Genomic DNA, 17,658 nt, shown 5'->3' on the forward strand with positions numbered 1-17,658 from the left:
TTTTTAAATTTTTTGTATAAATAGATAACCCTTTGTTACACCTCGAAAAATTTTCCGGTAGCGTACAGTGAATAGACTAACGAAGGGCATGACGTATACGATGTTTTGATAAGTAAGAAATAGCATTTGATGACTTTAAACGAGATTTCAAAGACATTTAAGGTAAGGAAAGAAAGTTGTTAAGGAAAGCAAGTCTTATGTTGTGTATCGGACAAGAATTATGAGTATCGAGTTAATGACATTCTAATGATGCTTTAGAAAAGAGATATAACGTCCCTTAGATTTTTAATGAAGTGTTAGACAAGTGTCAAGAAGTTTCCATAAGGATTGGAGATCTAACGAACGACGGAGATCATTTCTGGGAGAAGGAGTTATACGACCGACTTATACTGTCTGTATAACATTATACGGTCCGTATAAGGATCCGTATAACACCCAAAAGAGATGATGACTACTTAGTGGTGAACCATGACCACTTATACGGGCCGTGTAATGTTCCACGGACCGTATAAGTGTCCGTGGAAGTCCCGACGAGCTGAATAAGTTCAATTATATAAATGTGGTCTCACTTCACTAATTTCATTTCCCACACTTCTTCATCTTTCTCAAGACCTCTAGAATGTTCCACATACTTCATCTACAACAAAACAAAGGAAATCAAAGATCAATATCAAGAATTCAAGTGAGCCAAGTGTATGAAACACATCAACGTTCATTCAAGCCAAGAAATTTCAAGAGAAGTGAACTAGGGTTTTGGTGCTAGAAGAGTATTGCCACTCAAGGCTTGTTCCTACATTATCCAAGGTAGGTTTCATGGTAATTTCAAGTTGTTTAAGGTGTTGAAAAGTTGAAACACTTGGATTGTAGAAGAATATAGAAAATGGGTCATAAATGGAGAATAGTGTCATTGTTGAGCTATAGCTTGGAATGAATCATGAATATGGATATGTTATGATAGTAAGTACGTTATAAATGACATATAGAACATGGAATGAGTATTGTATGTGAAAGAACGCGATAGTGAACTATGACCATGATTATGGAGAATTTGAAGTGAAATTATGAAATGTTGATAATGCAAAATGAATGATGGTTGTTATGAATGTTGGGAGTTGATATGGAATATGGAGGAAGTCGTATAAACAAAGGAAATGCTGCCCAATTTTCTCTAGCTTTAGTAAGCACGTTCTTATAATTGTTTAGCTAATGTTGATACGAATTCTCTTGAAGGTAAAGACGTGAGCATTAAAGGAGAACGAGCAAGCAATAGAATAGTTAAACGACAAAGGTATGTAAGGCTAAATCTTTCTTTCTAAGGCATGAATCTTTTCGCATGATTTTCCTCCTTCTTCATGAATTTCCTATATCCCGGAAAACTAAGAGTCTAAGTTCATGAATAGCCATATGAGATGAGAGATGCATTACGAATACGATAATGATGATGATAAGCCTAAGTCTAGAGGTTCTAGTGTTCATGATATGATGTTCCTACTATGGTCCACGATGTTTCCTTAAATGCACTCACCTTAAAACATTAGTCCCTCCAAGGTGAGATATAACGACTATGATTACTCCATAACGTAATCGGGGGTTACGACCTTATGTCACCCCGACATAGCTATAGTTGCCTTCAAGTTCTAATGTATAATGATGCTAAGTCATGATATGCCTATAAGATGAATAATAATGATAAGTCTATGATATGTACGATGATATGATTCCACCGTGCCTAATTGGCTGGACATGTCACCGCGAAGGCGGGCTGTTTGTGATTCCACCGTGCCCAAATGGCCGGACACGATCACCACTAGTGGGCGGCATATGATGGTTACCCGGACGCGGGTTAACGATGATGATGAATGTGAAATATGATGATGATGTATACGCTATGGTAATACGTATGATATGCTCATGTATAATATATGTATGAAATGTATCCACGCTTAAAGAGTACGCAGGTTATGTCTTCATCTTATTCTTTATGATTTCCTTATTATGTTTATTTCATTCATGCCTTACATACTCAGTACAATGTTCGTACTGACGTCCGTTTTCTTTGGACGCTGTGTTCATACCCACAGGTAGACAGGGAGGTGATCCAGACTCGTAGGAGCCATTAGCTGACTAAAAGCACTCCATTGTCCCGGAGGTGCTATTGATTATTCTTTTGTGTATATATTTTGGGCATGACGGGGTCCTGTCCCGTCCATATGTCTAGTACTCTAGTAGAGGCTCGTGGATACGTAGTGTGGGTAGTATGGTCTCACAGTTTCTCATTGTATATATATATATATATATATATATATATATATATATATATATATATATATATATATATATGTCTATGTATTATTTTGATAGCCGAAGGGTTTATGTATATAAAGTAAATATGTCTCAAATGAAAATAGTTTTCTATGATTATGAGCATAAGAAATATGAATAAATGCCTAATGTAGATGAATGAGTAATAGAATGAGTGGTGCTCGGTGGTTAGCCCTGGGTACCCCTCATGGCCCGTAGCCGGGTCATGAGACCCTTGCTCTTTTATTTCATTTCTCACATTTCCACGAGTCTTGAGAGCTCCAAACCCTTCTCCAAGCATAATCCACTCCAACCCAAGAGAAACCAAAGATCAAGAGGCGAGAATCGAGGTACCTATGTGCTAGAAGTCTTGCTAGGGTTAGTAGACTTTAAGAATAACTTAAGTATTGAAGCTAGATTTTTCACCCAAGGTGATATCTTGCTCCAAGGCCCATTCTTATGAGATAAAAGGTTAGTTTTCATGCTTATTTCATATTATCATGAATGCTTGGTTGTTGAACAACTTGGGTAGGAGAAGAAAGTAGAAAATGAGGTCTAAATATAGCTTTTATGATGTTTTTAAGTAGTAAGCTAACTTGAGTCATGATTCTTAGGATAGTATGGGTATAATCTTGTTATGGAAGGTAATAATAGTGATAAGGAAGCATTGTATGAAAATGTGCCAAGAATGGGTGTGAAGTTGTTAGTATAAGTTAAGCACGAGAATGAATTTTGAAGACTTAATAAAATGCGATTACTTGATTATGATATTATGGACGTTTGGGAGTTGTTTTGTAATACGGTGGAAGTTGACGAAATAGGGGAAATGCTGTCCAATTTTCATTAGACCATAAATTATTCTAGTTTGAATTTAAGAGTATCATTAAGGCTTAACCATGGTATGAATCCTTCTAAATGTAGATTGTTCAAGCTTCGACGGTGAACATTAAGTAGTTAAGAAGACCAAGAGGTATGTAAGGCTAACCCTTCTTTTATTAAGGCATGATTCCTTTGCTATAGACCCTCTCATGAGTTCCATAATGTCTTCCAAATGACTCTATCTCTAAAATTAATAAAGCTCATGATCCTCGATACTTTCACGATGCTATTACCTTCCTCATATGATAGTTGATCCTCTAAGGATAGATGTAACGAAAACGATGATGGTAATGATGTTGATGATACTTATGGACTCTTATGTATACGTGTCTAAGTATGTATGACTATTATGCAACACCGAGCTTATATGGCTGGGTATGATATCTATCGCGTGCACACCATCATAGCAGTTGGGTACGGATAACACTGAGCCTTGTAGGGCCAGGTACGTGTGACACCGAGCCTTGACATGGCCGGGTACGTAAAACACCGAACCTTCATAGTATGGTATGATACTAATATATACATATATGAGTAAGCATTATAAAAGGAAGGTTCCAATTAGAAAATGGGTAAGAAAGTAGGATGGTTGCCACTAGAGGCACAAATGGCTCTATTATCTCATGACTCTCCTATCTTATGTTATTTCATATGCTTCTATTATGTTGTAGATTATGCTTTATATACTTAGTACATTATCTGTACTGACATCCTTTTGTTTGTGGACGTTGCGTCATGCCCGTAGGTGGACAGGGAGACAGACTTGATCGATTGACTATTTGTTCAGGGACTACATAGAAGGGCTCCATTCGATCCGGAGCTGCATTTGTTGGTATTATTCTTTTGTGTACTTACATATGGGCATGGCGGGGTCCTGTCCCGTCTATATGATGTTACATACTCTATTTAGAGGCTCATAGAAAGTTGTGTACGTTTAGATGTCTTTTAGCCTTGTCGGCTTATATTTTGTATATCATTTTGTTAGCCTCGTCGGCTTGTGTATATGGATATGGGCATAGTTGTTGATGATGATATGAATGTGTCGTTGCCCAATGAGATTAGTATTAATGACGTATAGGAATCATGCATAGGACATGTGGCTCACCTAGATGTGAATGTGAATGTACGATAAGATGTGCCCGGGTGGGTTAGCACCGGCCGCATGGCCTACTCGTTGGCCGTGATGACACTCAAGACAAAGGACGTCGACGAGCAATGTCGAGTATCTAAGGCATGAATAACAACATAATATAGATATGAAAAGTAACATGGAATAAGAAAGAGATAACCTGTACATCTGGATGCCTCTTAAGGCGGAGGTCATGCATACTAGCTTTTTTTATTTTTCTTAAAAAAAAAAAAACATTTTCATACATATATATATATATATAATATAAGTGTTAGTGCTGCGGAATGTGCAGCCCGATCCATAAATATTAGTGTTGCGGAACGTGCAGCCCGGTCCATATATCATATGTTAGTGCCGAGGAACATACGGCCCGATCCATATTTAATATGTTTGTGCCGAGGAACGTCCGGCCCGATCCATATTTCATATGTTAGTGCCGAGGAACGTACGGCCCGATTCATAAATATCATATGTTAGTGCCGAGGAACGTACGACCCGATCCATAAATATCATATGATAGTGCCGAGGAGCGTACGACCCTATCCATAAATATATTATATTGCCGCGGAACGAACGACCCGATCCATAAATATATTATACATATACATAATGTAAATAGCATGCATGAGAGCCCAAATAAAAACTATAAATACATCGGAGTGACGTAAGGTGGGTAACCTCCGATTTTCATTATGGAATTATCATCATGCATAGATGTTACCTTGAGAGAACAAAATCATAAGATGAGATCAGCATCAACAAAAATAATCAATAATCTGGAAACCAGCTCAGTAATCTCATAATGACATTAAAACCATAATTTTGGAATCTCCAGAAATGGAATCATCATAATCATCATCGTGGTCATTATAGAAAACATTCATCTTTAGCATCATAAGGATTTTGAGAATCATGAACTGCTAGTATTTTTGGGAATAAGGGTATTATGGAAGTCGTGCATGTGTTCATAGGAAAAGAATCATGCCATTAGAAAGAAAGATGAATAGCCTTAACATACCTTTTGGTCTCCTTAACTACTCAACGTTTGTCCTTCCAAGCTTGTAAATCTACATATAAACCATTCATACTATTTTTAGGCTCATTGTCACATGCTTATCTTAAGCCTTCAATATAAATCTATTTAGAATCTGCCGAAATTCGGGCAGCATCTCCCCTGTTTATCTGCCTAGCCCGAAATCATAATATCATAACCAACAACAACAATACCAATGCCAACATCGTCAATATCATCATCAATACCAATGTATTCCCTAAAACATCCCGCACGATGTTTTCCAAATTTCTCAACTAGCCAACTTGTAATACGATTATTTAATAACTTTATCTCCGTAAATAAACCAAAATTAATATTAATAAGGAGAGATTCATACCTTTTTCTCACTAGATCCGCAAGATCTTCAATATTTGCTTTGAATCCAAGCTGAAATCCATCGTAAAACGATACTATAATCACAGTTACATGTTACCCGAGCCTCGATTTAATATTCTGCCACTTAAAACCACTCGCAAACCCTCAGCTTTATGATATACGCTCACCCCTATATGTTTGCTGATCTTTGGGAAATATTTTGGGTGAAAATGATGGGGGTTTGCCCCTTATATAGGGTGTTTAAGTCGGTTTCCACCAACTTAAAATTTACCCTTCGCGAACCCTTCTCCTTTTCTCTTTCGCAGCCCTTTGGTCGCATTCATGAAGGGTTAATTTCTGCTCTGGCCGCCTAACTTGTAACATCCATAACTCTCTACTTTGATGTCCTATCGACGTGCGGTTTGTTGCGTTGGAAACTAGACTTCATGAAATTCCATTTAGGCTTTTGTTTTGGTCCAAAACCCTCGTATACTAAAAGATATTCTTTCTCCAAGTTAGACCAAAATTTGCCCCTCATATTTTCTCCAAAATCCAACAAACTTAATTTCCTTAATCTACTTACCCTCCAATCCTTCCTTAGCTTATTATATGAACTTAAACTCTCATAACCATAAGGTAAGCGCATATAATCTCGTATATCCTTGGAGATAACTCCAATGTCCATAATTAAAATAACCAACACCTAACGAATCACAACATTCAAAACTACGGGGTGTAACACGATTAAAGCACACCCACTCGTGGGAAGCCTTCCTTGAGTCAATATATAGAGAGATACCAATTGAAATAAAAAGACACCAATTTGCCCGACAAGATGCCAATTGGAATCAACCAGATGCTAATTGGGTTGCACTACAGAATGAATCAAGGGAAACTTCTAGATGTCCTATAACCTCTTGCGGACGGTACGGATGTCATCGTACCATTCCACAAGACTCTACTGGACATTTTCTCTTGTACTTGTGAGACCAGTAACCTAGGATCTGATACCAATTGTCACGACCCCAATTGACGGATCGTGTGGGCACCTACCATATTACTAACTAGTAGGCCAATCCTGACCAACCACCCAAATACTCATCCATTTTATAATAAACACTTTCTTAAACCTCACAAGATTGAAATAAAAACTTCATATAGACTTTGTTTCAAATACAATAAAACTGAAAAGAATTTCCCGGGATCTAGTCTAGACAGATACAAGAGCTCCTACTACACAAAGAAGACAAAATAAATGACCCATCCTCTGCCTAGAGTTAGATAAGCGAGGTTGTAGGAGAATGCCTGGAAATCCACACGAAGAAACTCCAACTTAAACCTGCAACATACCTACACCCCAAAAAGAGATGTAGCAAGAGTAGTATCAGTACACCACACGTACTGGTAAGCATCATAGGTCGACTAAGATTAGTTCGCGCAATATAATATAAAGTCAATAAGATAAATAGATAAGTCAAAGGCTCTCGGGATTCTCAATATAGATTCCTTCACTATCACCCTCTTGCCTCTCTACTCCAGCTATTCACTTCTTTTATTCCCAAGAATTATATGTTTTCTAATTAATCGTAACAGTTCCCTTCCTTTTATCCAACTTATTAAATACCGTCTCCACGTCACCCTACCCTCTAATTCCTACCTTTTATCCGTAGAGTTTATCTACTCAATTTTCTTACTACGATGTGATGCACCCACGGAAAGACTTACCATCTAAAATCCGCTACTACACTTACCCTCATAATAGCCACCACTCCACACAATCTCAACGAAATCATAGAAGATGCACGAGCAATATAACTGACTGGCAGTACACACATGCAAAACATAGAAATATGAGATGTAGTGCAATGCAGAATGCGATGGAAGGGCCCAACCTTGCTGTACATACATGCTAACTGATGTCAGTGCTCAGTAGTCATGAATTACAGGGGACCCATGGTGTCCATGTACCACTCGTTCCGAATACTTCTCTGCCCCAAGCCACAAATCCTCCTCTCCTGAAAGAACCTCGGACGCCGATCCATATCATATTGATTTCTCATATTCAACCCAAACGGCCATATGACCAGATAACACAACTGCTCCCTACTCGGTATTTCCTGCTCCATGTATTTCCTCATAACACATGCAAGGCAATGCAATGATGCAATAATTCAAACAAGTCATGAATCATGCCCTTGATGGGCGTAGTACTAATCGTGATTTCCTTCAGTCCTCTCAGTACAAACCTCTTGTTACCAAGAATGACAATCATGTGAATATTTCAATATAGCTGAAAATAAAGACAGAAATCAAATACTCGCAGGGATGTATATTCTAAACAATGAAATACCCCACCCTAGCCATGGTGAATAATCAATTCCCTTTCCGTAACACATACCCCTCAACGATGGTAGCACTCAATGCTCAACTAAATATTCATTGTTACCCTAGCTACTATTTACACATAGTTTTCATTAAGTTTTCGAATATATCCATCCAAACTCCATATCCGAAGACCTAATCATGCAATCTCCCTTCAACTCTAAATGTATATACGATTCACTAATCGAAGTCTAACTCAAGTAAACCATAACCTACCTTGTTGAAGAACAGCCAATTGAATCCCCATGAATTGCTCGCCTTCCTAACCTTCATCCGAATCCATGAGAGGTGATAGACGTGGGGAACGATGTGGAGGAAATAGGAAAAGTCTCTTTTCTTGGCCTCAAGGGTTTTTCCTTCTTGTGGAAGCCTAATAGCAGCCTTGGAGAATCTTTTATTAAAAAGGAGGGTAAAATAAACTAAGTGACAAAAAACGCGACCACTGCCCTGCTTCGACCTCTGCGGCGGTTGTGTGTCTGCTATAGCGGGACCACTGTAGGTGCCCTTGACCGCTATAGCGGTCCATTTCCTTCCCTGGGCCCACGATTTCTAATTCTATCTAGAATTGATTTTTTCCACTATTAATCCTTAAAACACCCCATACGGCTTATTGTTTACAATCACAGATCTAGATTGGGCATGGGTTCGTAAAGTGTTAAATAACGACCGGACGGGTCGTTACACTGTGCCTTTTCATAATTTGTACATAATAGTAGTTCTTGCCCTCTCGTTATCAATGCTCGATCATCATTTTGTATCACAAGTTCACCGAGAAGATCGTATTAACTTCCCATCGCAACAACATCAAACCGTATGTCTAACACAATGAATGGTGGCACGAAGCCCACACAGTCACTCAATCTATTGCATATAGGAGTTCAACCACATACACATCCTACATAAAGACCAGACATGGTTTCTCCTATTGAATTCACTACACATACAATCAACTAATCAAAGTCTAATTCAAGTAGACCATAATCTACCTCAAACGTAGAGCTAGAACAACGTGAATCACTCCGCTACAACTTTTCCCTTCCTTAAAGCCTCAGAACGCTCAAAGTCTAGAAATTAGAATGATCAATGTGTCACGCCCCAAAACCCACCCTGAACATAACAGACATCCGATGCTATTAACAACACCGGAAGAACCTTATAAAATAATTAAACATCAAGTTCCTTTTTAATAATCTTTCCTTATTAAAATAAACAAAGTTATAAGTAACTGCATATATCAGGATCACAATTATGAAATAAAATCAGCGGAAGTCTAATATAAGTAAATAGTCATAAACGTGGCAAACACCCATTAAGTAGTACGAGACTTTGACAATCTACCCACAATTCTGACAACTATCTATGGAGCTTCTAAGAGACACAACAATCATCTAACTTCGGGACACAGCCTAAAAATCTAGAATAATAAATGAAATAGGAAGTGTCCCACGTACAAGGATGTGGGCTCACCAAATCAACAGCAGCAACAAGTTCTCCAAAGCGTCGAGAGTATCACGAACCTGCTCTTCTCTGTTACCTAACATACCATTAAAAACAACAATGGTATGCCTGAGTACTTTCGTACTCAGTGAGTGCCTCGGGGACAACAAGTAATATAAAACTAAAATATAATAATACATAAAGAAATCAGTCCTGAAAAGATATTTAAAAAACAGTCATTCCACTTTATGATTCTTAATATCAATTGTTAAACAGTTTACAAAGCCATTAATCAATATAAAAATAGTTATTCAGCTTGTGTATCTCAATAAGAATTATCAAAACCGATAATAAAGCCTCTTATTAAGGAACAACTTCAAATATGCCTTTCAATTGATCATAATTAACAACAACAATTCTATGAGAAAATAAGAATATCACGCATGCCAATACAGGCCCAAGAATCAAGCACATCGAAGGGGTGGTGCAGAGGTTCCCTTGTCACTGCGCACCACACGGAATATGAAATTCAACGGTGGCTATCCTTCCTCCCGAATAGCTAGGCATAATCACACCCCAGGTAGCGAACCCGGAAGTGGCCACTCTTCCTCCCGAATGGCTAGGCATAATCACACCCCAGGTAGCGAACCCGGAAGTGGCCACTCTTCCTCCCGAATGGTTAGGCATTATCAAACTTGGATCTATAGTGGCTACCCTTCCTCTTGAGTAGCTAGGCCAAACACAACAACAAAGTTCATAGCATAGAAGCCGATTCACAATTTATCCCAAAGTAGTCACACCATCAAATAGCATTAAAGTTTATTATGCCATTACAAAAATTCATAATTTCATAGATAATCTTGAAAACGTTTCCACTTCTTTAAACAAGATTCCTTTGTCTTAGTTTCTTTGTAAAGTCATCAATACCAATAATTAACCATCACCAATGATCATCTCTTATACAAGAAAACGATTATGATTTCATATACATATATAGAGGATAATATAATCAAGGTTTAATGTGGGCTTGTCCCCTTACGCACGTTAACCATTAATCAAAAACATGTAATAGATTTCAAGAGTGTAAAACCAATTCATCATATCATTCAAAACATGCTTTTATAAGGAATAAATCTTTAAAGAGAGTTTGCAAAAGAGACATATAGATTACCTTTATATTAAAAAAGGATTTTATTTTTAAAGAGAAAACTAGGAAAGACGAATTTCGGAATATAGACATACTTCAAGAAAGATTTTTGAAAATCTAGACATACCTCAAATCCCGCTCAAGCTTAATTCCCAAGGTTCTACAATCACACTACAATGGTTTTAGATGAGAAAGATTAGAACTTGAATCGTTTCTTGATGTTTTCTTGGAATTTCGCCATGGGGGGTATATCATTATCGGGTTATACATTTTGGGCTCAAGAACACCAGCACTACTTACATGAGGGCGATGAAAGCCATCTTTGATGATATGATGCGTAGAGAGATTGAGGTGTATGTGGATGATGTCATCATAAAGTCCCGAGTGGGTGAGGATCACCTTGAGCATTTGAGGAAGTTTTTCGATAGACTTCGCAAATATGATTTGAAGTTGAATCCTGCAAAATGCGCATTTGGAGTGCCCGCTGGGAAATTGCTAGGATTCATAGTCAGTCGCTGTGGTATTGAGTTGGATCCCATGAAGATCAAAGCAATTCAAGAACTCCCACTGCCAAGAACAAAGAAAGAGGTCATGAGCTTCTTAGGAAGGTTGAATTACATTGGACGCTTCATCGCTCAGTCCACAGTGATTGTAGAACCAATCCTCAAACTTCTTTAGAAAGATGCTCCGGCTAAATGGACAGAAGATTGTCAGAAAGCCTTTGACACAATCAAGAGATACTTGTCAAATCCACCCGTCCTGGTTCCACTAAGGCCGGGAAGCCCTTTACTGCTGTACATGTCAGTATCAGAGAATGCTTTTGGATGCATGTTGGCACAAAATGACGAAACAGGCAAGAAAGAGAGAGCCAACTATTACATTAGTAAGAAGTTCACGCCCTGCGAATCTAGATATTCTTTGGTAGAAAAGACGTCTTGTTGTGCTTTAACTTGGGTGTCTCAAAAATTAAGACACTATATGGTGGCATACACAACCCATTTGATTTCCAGGATGGATCCCCTAAGATACATCTTTTGCAAACCAATGCCGATAGGGAAGTTGGCTAAATGGCAGATGTTGCTGAGTGAGTTCGACATCCAATATGTCGCACAAAAAACAGTTAAAGGGCAAGCATTAGCCGACTTGCTAGCAGGAAGTCCAGTGGACGACAATCCTATACCTTTGAGGACTTATTTCTCCGACGAAGAAGTAATGGCAATTGAAGGTGAAGAAAATGAAGAAGAGATAGGTTGGAAAGTATACTTTGACGGAGCCGTCAATTTTAAAGGATCATGAATCAAATCCGTTTTAGTTTCATACTTGGGTCAATACTATCCAGTGGCTGCTAAGCTGAACTTCAGTTGCACCAACAACATGGCTAAATACGAAGCATGTATCATGGGTCTTCATCTAGCCCTTGCCATGGATGTGAAAGATCTTCAGATAATTGGCGACTCGAATTTGCTGATTCATCAGGTTCGAGGAGAATGGGCCTCCAAAGACCAAAAAATCATACCATATGTGGGACTTGTACAAAGATTGATAGATCGATTTCAAGAAGTCCAGTTCAAACACATACCAAGAACCCAAAATGAGTTTGCTGACGCATTAGCGACAATAGCATCCATGATTCAACATCCTGACAGTAAATACATTGATCCTGTCAAAATCGAAATCAAAGATCAACCAGCCCATTGTGCTTTTGTAGAAGTAGAGATCGATAGGAAATCCTGGTATATCGACATAAAAATATATTTGGAAAAAGGAGAATATCCTGAAGGAATTATCATCAATCAAAAGAAGACTATCAAGAAGTTAGCGAATAGTTTCTTTCTCAACAAGAATGTTCTGTACAAAAGAACCCCGGATTTAGGATTGCTTAGATGCGTTGACTTCGTTGAAGCCACAAGATTGATTGAAGAAGTGTATGCTGGAACCTGCGGGCCTCACATGAATGGGTTCGTGCTAGCAAAGAAAATCTTAAGAACAGGTTATTACTGGATGACCATGGAGAATGATTGTAGCAAATTCGTCCAAAAATGCCACAAGTGTCAGATTCATGGAGACTTGATAAAGGTTCCTCCAACAGAACTAAATGCAATGACATCGCCTTGGCCATTCGCCGCTTGGGGCATGGACATCATAGGGCCAATTGAGCCGACAGTGTCAAACAAACACCGCTTCATTTTGGTCGCCATAGACTACTTCACCAAGTGGGTGGAAACAGCATCGTATGCATCAGTAACAAAGAAAGTAGTCGTAGATTTTGTGCGCAACAACATCATATGCCGATTTGGCATGCCAGAATCAATCATAATAGACAATAGGGCTAATCTGAACAGCCACCTGATGAAAGAGATATCTGCTCAATTCCAAATCAATCATCGAAATTCAACGGCATACTGACCACAAATGAATGGAGCTATAGAAGCCGCCAACAAAAACATCTAGAAGATCCTAAGAAAGATGATTTATAACTGCAAAGACAGGCATGAGCAATTGCCCTATGCATTATTGGGATATCACACTACTGCCAGGGCTTCAACTGGGGCCACTCCGTACCTGTTGGTGTATGGCACTGAAGCAGTAATACCAGCTGAAGTAGAAATCCCTTCACTTCGAATCATACAAGAAGCTGAATTGGACGATGTAGAATGGATCCGCAAGAGGTATGAACAACTAGCTTTGATAGATGAAAAGCGAATGATTGCTATTTGCCATGGTCAATTGTACCAACAAAGAATGGCGCGAGCTTTCAACAAGCATGTAAGAACCAGGGTTTTTCAAATTGGGCAATTGGTGCTCAAACGAATATTCCCAAATCAAGAAGAATATAAAGGAAAGTTTGCACCAAACTGACAAGGGCCCTATATGGTGTGAAAGGTACTATCAGAAGGAGCAGTGGCACTTGCTGAAATGGATGGTCAGGAGTGGCCAAGAGCAATAAATTCAGATGCCATCAAGAGATACTATGTGTGAATAAGAAGACGACTACAAAGTTTCAGAGTTTTTATAGTTTATGTTGCTTTAATTGCATTTCCTTTGCTTGTAATTTTGCATTTTTCTTAGAAAAACTAAATCCAAAATTATATACGAACTATGCGAGGACCTGATTCCCTATACCTATAAGGGGATACGTAGGCGCTTTTCCATGCTCGATCGATTTAAACCAAAAAAAATCTAAAATTATGAATTTTGAACTACGTTATGACTTGATTCCCATTTGGGATAAGTGGGCACTTTTCTGAGTTCGGTCACACAAAAAAAAGTCCAATATGTTTACCCCGAACTACGTTTCGACTTGATTCCCGACACGGGATACATAGGCGCTCTCCCGAGCTCGGTTGTTCCAAACAAAATTCCCAATAAACCTTAGAAAACCTCAGAAATGCTTTAGCAAGAGAGAGATAAAGGTAACCCCATAAGGAAACTGGGGCAGAATTTTTGAGCGGACCTAAAAAATTCTTTAAATATATCAGTTCAAAGGAACGAACTGATTAAAACTTCTACACTGGGGAAGAATATTTGAGAAGGATCTCAAAAATTCCTCAGGCGCTGTATAATTCAAAATCGACAAGTACACACTTACACTAGGGCAGAATGTTTGAGAGGTCTCCAAAATTCTTTCGACATAGCGAAATTCGAGTTGGTACAAAGATGTATACAAACTGGGGCAATTTTTTTGAAAATGATTTGAAAATTTTACAAGTCGAGATCAAGAAGAAGAAGAAGAGATGGAAGACCTTGTTTGAGTAATTAATGTCATGACATTAAAAGGCTGTGTATAAAATATATCATTTTCAAAAATACCAAATACATATATTTTCCAAAATCATCGCCCAAAAATTCTCAACTTTGCTAAAAAATAAAAGATTTTTAAGGAAAATGAGCATTCTTTCCTGCCGAACTGTGAACAGAAAAAGTCCATGTGCAGGGAGAGCGGTCGACCATATAGGAAATTGAAGAATTTTTCTGTGGATATAGGAACAAACAAGCATGGATACTTTTACACCAACTTGTTTGCCAAGATATTTGAAACAGGATCATAACAATGAGCAAAGTGAAGAAGAAATTTCAAGGAATAGCGGCAAAGAAGAGCATACGAAAGGGTAACGAAGCCCTCCCTAAGTAAAGTTCATTTTATGCTGACAAGTTTGTTCATTTTGCAGAGCACAAAGATTTTTACAAAAGAAAATTTTAAGACTACAGAAAGATATAATCACGATTTACCAAAGTCTGGTCTCCACTAAACAGTATTGTATCAAGGTATTGAGACCCTGACCTAGACGTCGCATGGCTTGCCTTGATACAATGACTGATTAGACATCTTAAGTTTGGTAAGCGCAGTCCTCATCTGAATCAAGTGACGTAATTCTGACATCAAATTTAAGATCGTCAACACAGAATGTCAGCAAAAATGGATTAATTTTGACTCGAAGGGTTGTCACAATTTTCATCCTGACAGTCTGTGATTTGAAGACGATGCATTGATATCGGCATTGAAATGCCGTATTCACAAACAAAAGAGTCTAGTCCTTTCGGAAGATGTGAACCTTGTCGATGGGCAGGTATTCTTCCCCAGAGTCAAAAAAGGAAGGTGTCAGCCTTGCCGCCGACATAAGCTTCATTCCTCAAAATGATGATATGGAGTAAACGACTACGTGCCGAAGGGGCCGAGTCGTCATCCATATATATATATCCAAAAATAGGTAGCATAATTCCGAGTTTGATGTCCACAATCGTTGAAATATGAATGTGATTCCTACATCAAGATTTGCGGTCGCTACTACAGTTTATCTCAAGTTGATGTAATTCTTGTTCAGGGGTAGCGGTTGTCATGAGAAAAGGACCCACACTTGAGTATGCAGTCATTAACTTGAATATTCTAACTAAATGTTGTAATTCTGGATACAGAGGTTAGTGGTTATCATGAAAGGAATATGATACTGCACTCTGATGTGCAATCTTCATTTGAGTATTTTTGACTATAAGTGATGTAGTCCCAAACTGGTATACTGCAGACTTCGTATGAGGATAACGATACAGAAGACACCTGATTTGCGACAGTCACCGCAGTGTGTGAAAATGATGTGAGTCCAAATTTTCAGGGGTGGCGGAAGTCATAAGAAACAAAAATGACCCCGCACTTGAAAACATGATTTTCATTAATAGGATCCTGCTTACGAAAACGACAACCGGACTGGGGTGTGAAGGTTTCGCAAAATGCGGTATAGCCTGACCCAGATCCCAATGGAAGTTATCATTGACCAAATGAAAACATCTGAAAATGAGGAGAAAAGAGCCGGCCAAAGTGTCGTGATCATTATCCGAAGTAGTCAAAAATTTATTTTAAAAAAAATACACGAAAGCACGCACTTACAGGAGAAGAAGAAAGAAAACGGACAAGTATTTGTGAAAAGACGGACATAATATCAGAGGATGACAAGTTGACGACAACAAGATGGCGAAATGCCGCTCAGATATGGCTACATTAAGATCATATTTTCAATTAACTAACACGCAGGACTCAGCATTTGGAGACGAGCTAGAAGATACCAAGGACGGGAGAAAAAAGCTGGATTCAGAACATGCGGAGCATACGTGGAACTTTTTCTTGGGCAACCGGTCAGAAACCGTGTACGAGAGTCAAGCTTTCTACACCAGGGATTGGAAAATCACTTCAAGCACCAACACTAATAAATCCTTTTCAAAAATCGCCTCCGGTTCGGATTTTCAACCGAAAATAGTCAAAGGGATTTCCACATAAAGGGATATTCCTTTTCGGGCTATCGAGTCGAACTACAATTGGCCTGATTCCCAAAGCCAGGGATATGTAGGCTACTCAAGTTTCGAGGATCGGTCATATTCCTATAATTATCCCGGGACATCAAGAGATAGTTTAAAGAAATTCTTTACTTTTATAGTCCTCATAGAGTCAGAACTACAAACGGCCTGAATTCTCATGTAACCTGAGATATGTAGGAAGCCCAAAAATTGGGGTCTGGCCATACTTTCAAAATTTTACACAAAGAAAGCTGTAATTTTCTATTTATTCGATAAAAATTAGGTTTGTCAAAATTCATAGCTCAAGGATGGCCTTGTGTCAGGACCCAAACCGATGAGCTGTGACGATTGCCCGACCACTACTGGCCAAGCACTCCTATGCTTGGATTCACTTCTCACTAATAAACTGGGCCCATACACAATCCAAAACTGGGCTATACTGTCTCCTGAAAAATTAACACAAGAAACACCGTCTCGAGAACTCACGGCTAATGCATATATATAAGCATAAATACTGAGAGTAACAGTGTAAGCCGATTAGGCGACTACATATATTGTACAACAACGCAAGCGCCGACAAGGCTGCATAACATCACGGCTACATAACACTGTCTACAGACCTGTATAGAATACAGATACTAGAAGAGACAGGACAGGCCCTTGTCATACCCGTTTATCAAAAAGAGCATACCAAAAGGGCGGTCGCTCCGGTCTAAATGGAGCTCGCTGGCTGAGACGGAAGAGAGATCCTACTGGTCTGGCTCGCTCCACTGGCTACCTAATCCTGCAGGCATGAACGCAGCGTCCAAAAAAAAAGACTTCAGTACGAGTAATGTACTGAGTATGTAAGGCATGAATGATAACATGATAATATGTACAGAACATGAACAACAACATAATAAGGAAATATAGGAGACATAGGAAGAAGGAACAACTGTGACTGCTTGCCTTTCAAGGCGGAATCATGCATGCTCACTTTTACCTTCAAACATATCACACATACATACATAAACTGTCTGAATCAATTAACATCATTAGCCCGCGTCCGGGGTAATCATCTCACACCGCCCACTGGTGGTGCTGCCCGTGCCATATAGACACGATGTTATTATCATCATCCATAAGCCGCCCACTACGCCCATTGTAGTGGTGTTGCCCGGCCGTATAGGCACGGTGTAATCATCCATAAGACGCCCACTGCGCCCAGCGTAGTGGTGTAGCCCGACCGTA

The 17,658-nt window shown here is 38.9% G+C and overlaps 1 protein-coding gene across 1 annotated transcript; it reads left to right on the plus strand.

Moving 5' to 3' along the window:
* The first annotated feature begins 13,110 nt into the window (after nt 1-13,110).
* On the plus strand, nt 13,111-13,623 carry LOC132041879 (uncharacterized). The gene is made up of 2 exons (XM_059432562.1): nt 13,111-13,410; nt 13,528-13,623. The coding sequence occupies exons 1-2, from the start codon at nt 13,111-13,113 to the stop codon at nt 13,621-13,623; spliced, it is 396 nt and encodes a 131-aa protein (XP_059288545.1).
* The last annotated feature ends 4,035 nt before the right edge of the window (nt 13,624-17,658 follow it).

The sequence above is a fragment of the Lycium ferocissimum genome, unplaced genomic scaffold (genome assembly GCF_029784015.1).
Source record: "Lycium ferocissimum isolate CSIRO_LF1 unplaced genomic scaffold, AGI_CSIRO_Lferr_CH_V1 ctg1211, whole genome shotgun sequence".
NCBI classification, from domain to species: Eukaryota; Viridiplantae; Streptophyta; class Magnoliopsida; order Solanales; family Solanaceae; genus Lycium; species Lycium ferocissimum.

Coding starts and splice junctions, on each gene's coding strand:
- LOC132041879 (XM_059432562.1), top strand. CDS start 13,111: ATGATTTATAACTGCAAAGACAGGCATGAGCAATTGCCCTATGCATTA. Junction 13,411..13,527: donor CGCGAGCTTTCAACAAGCAT/GTAAGAACCAGG, acceptor ATGGTGTGAAAG/GTACTATCAGAAGGAGCAGT.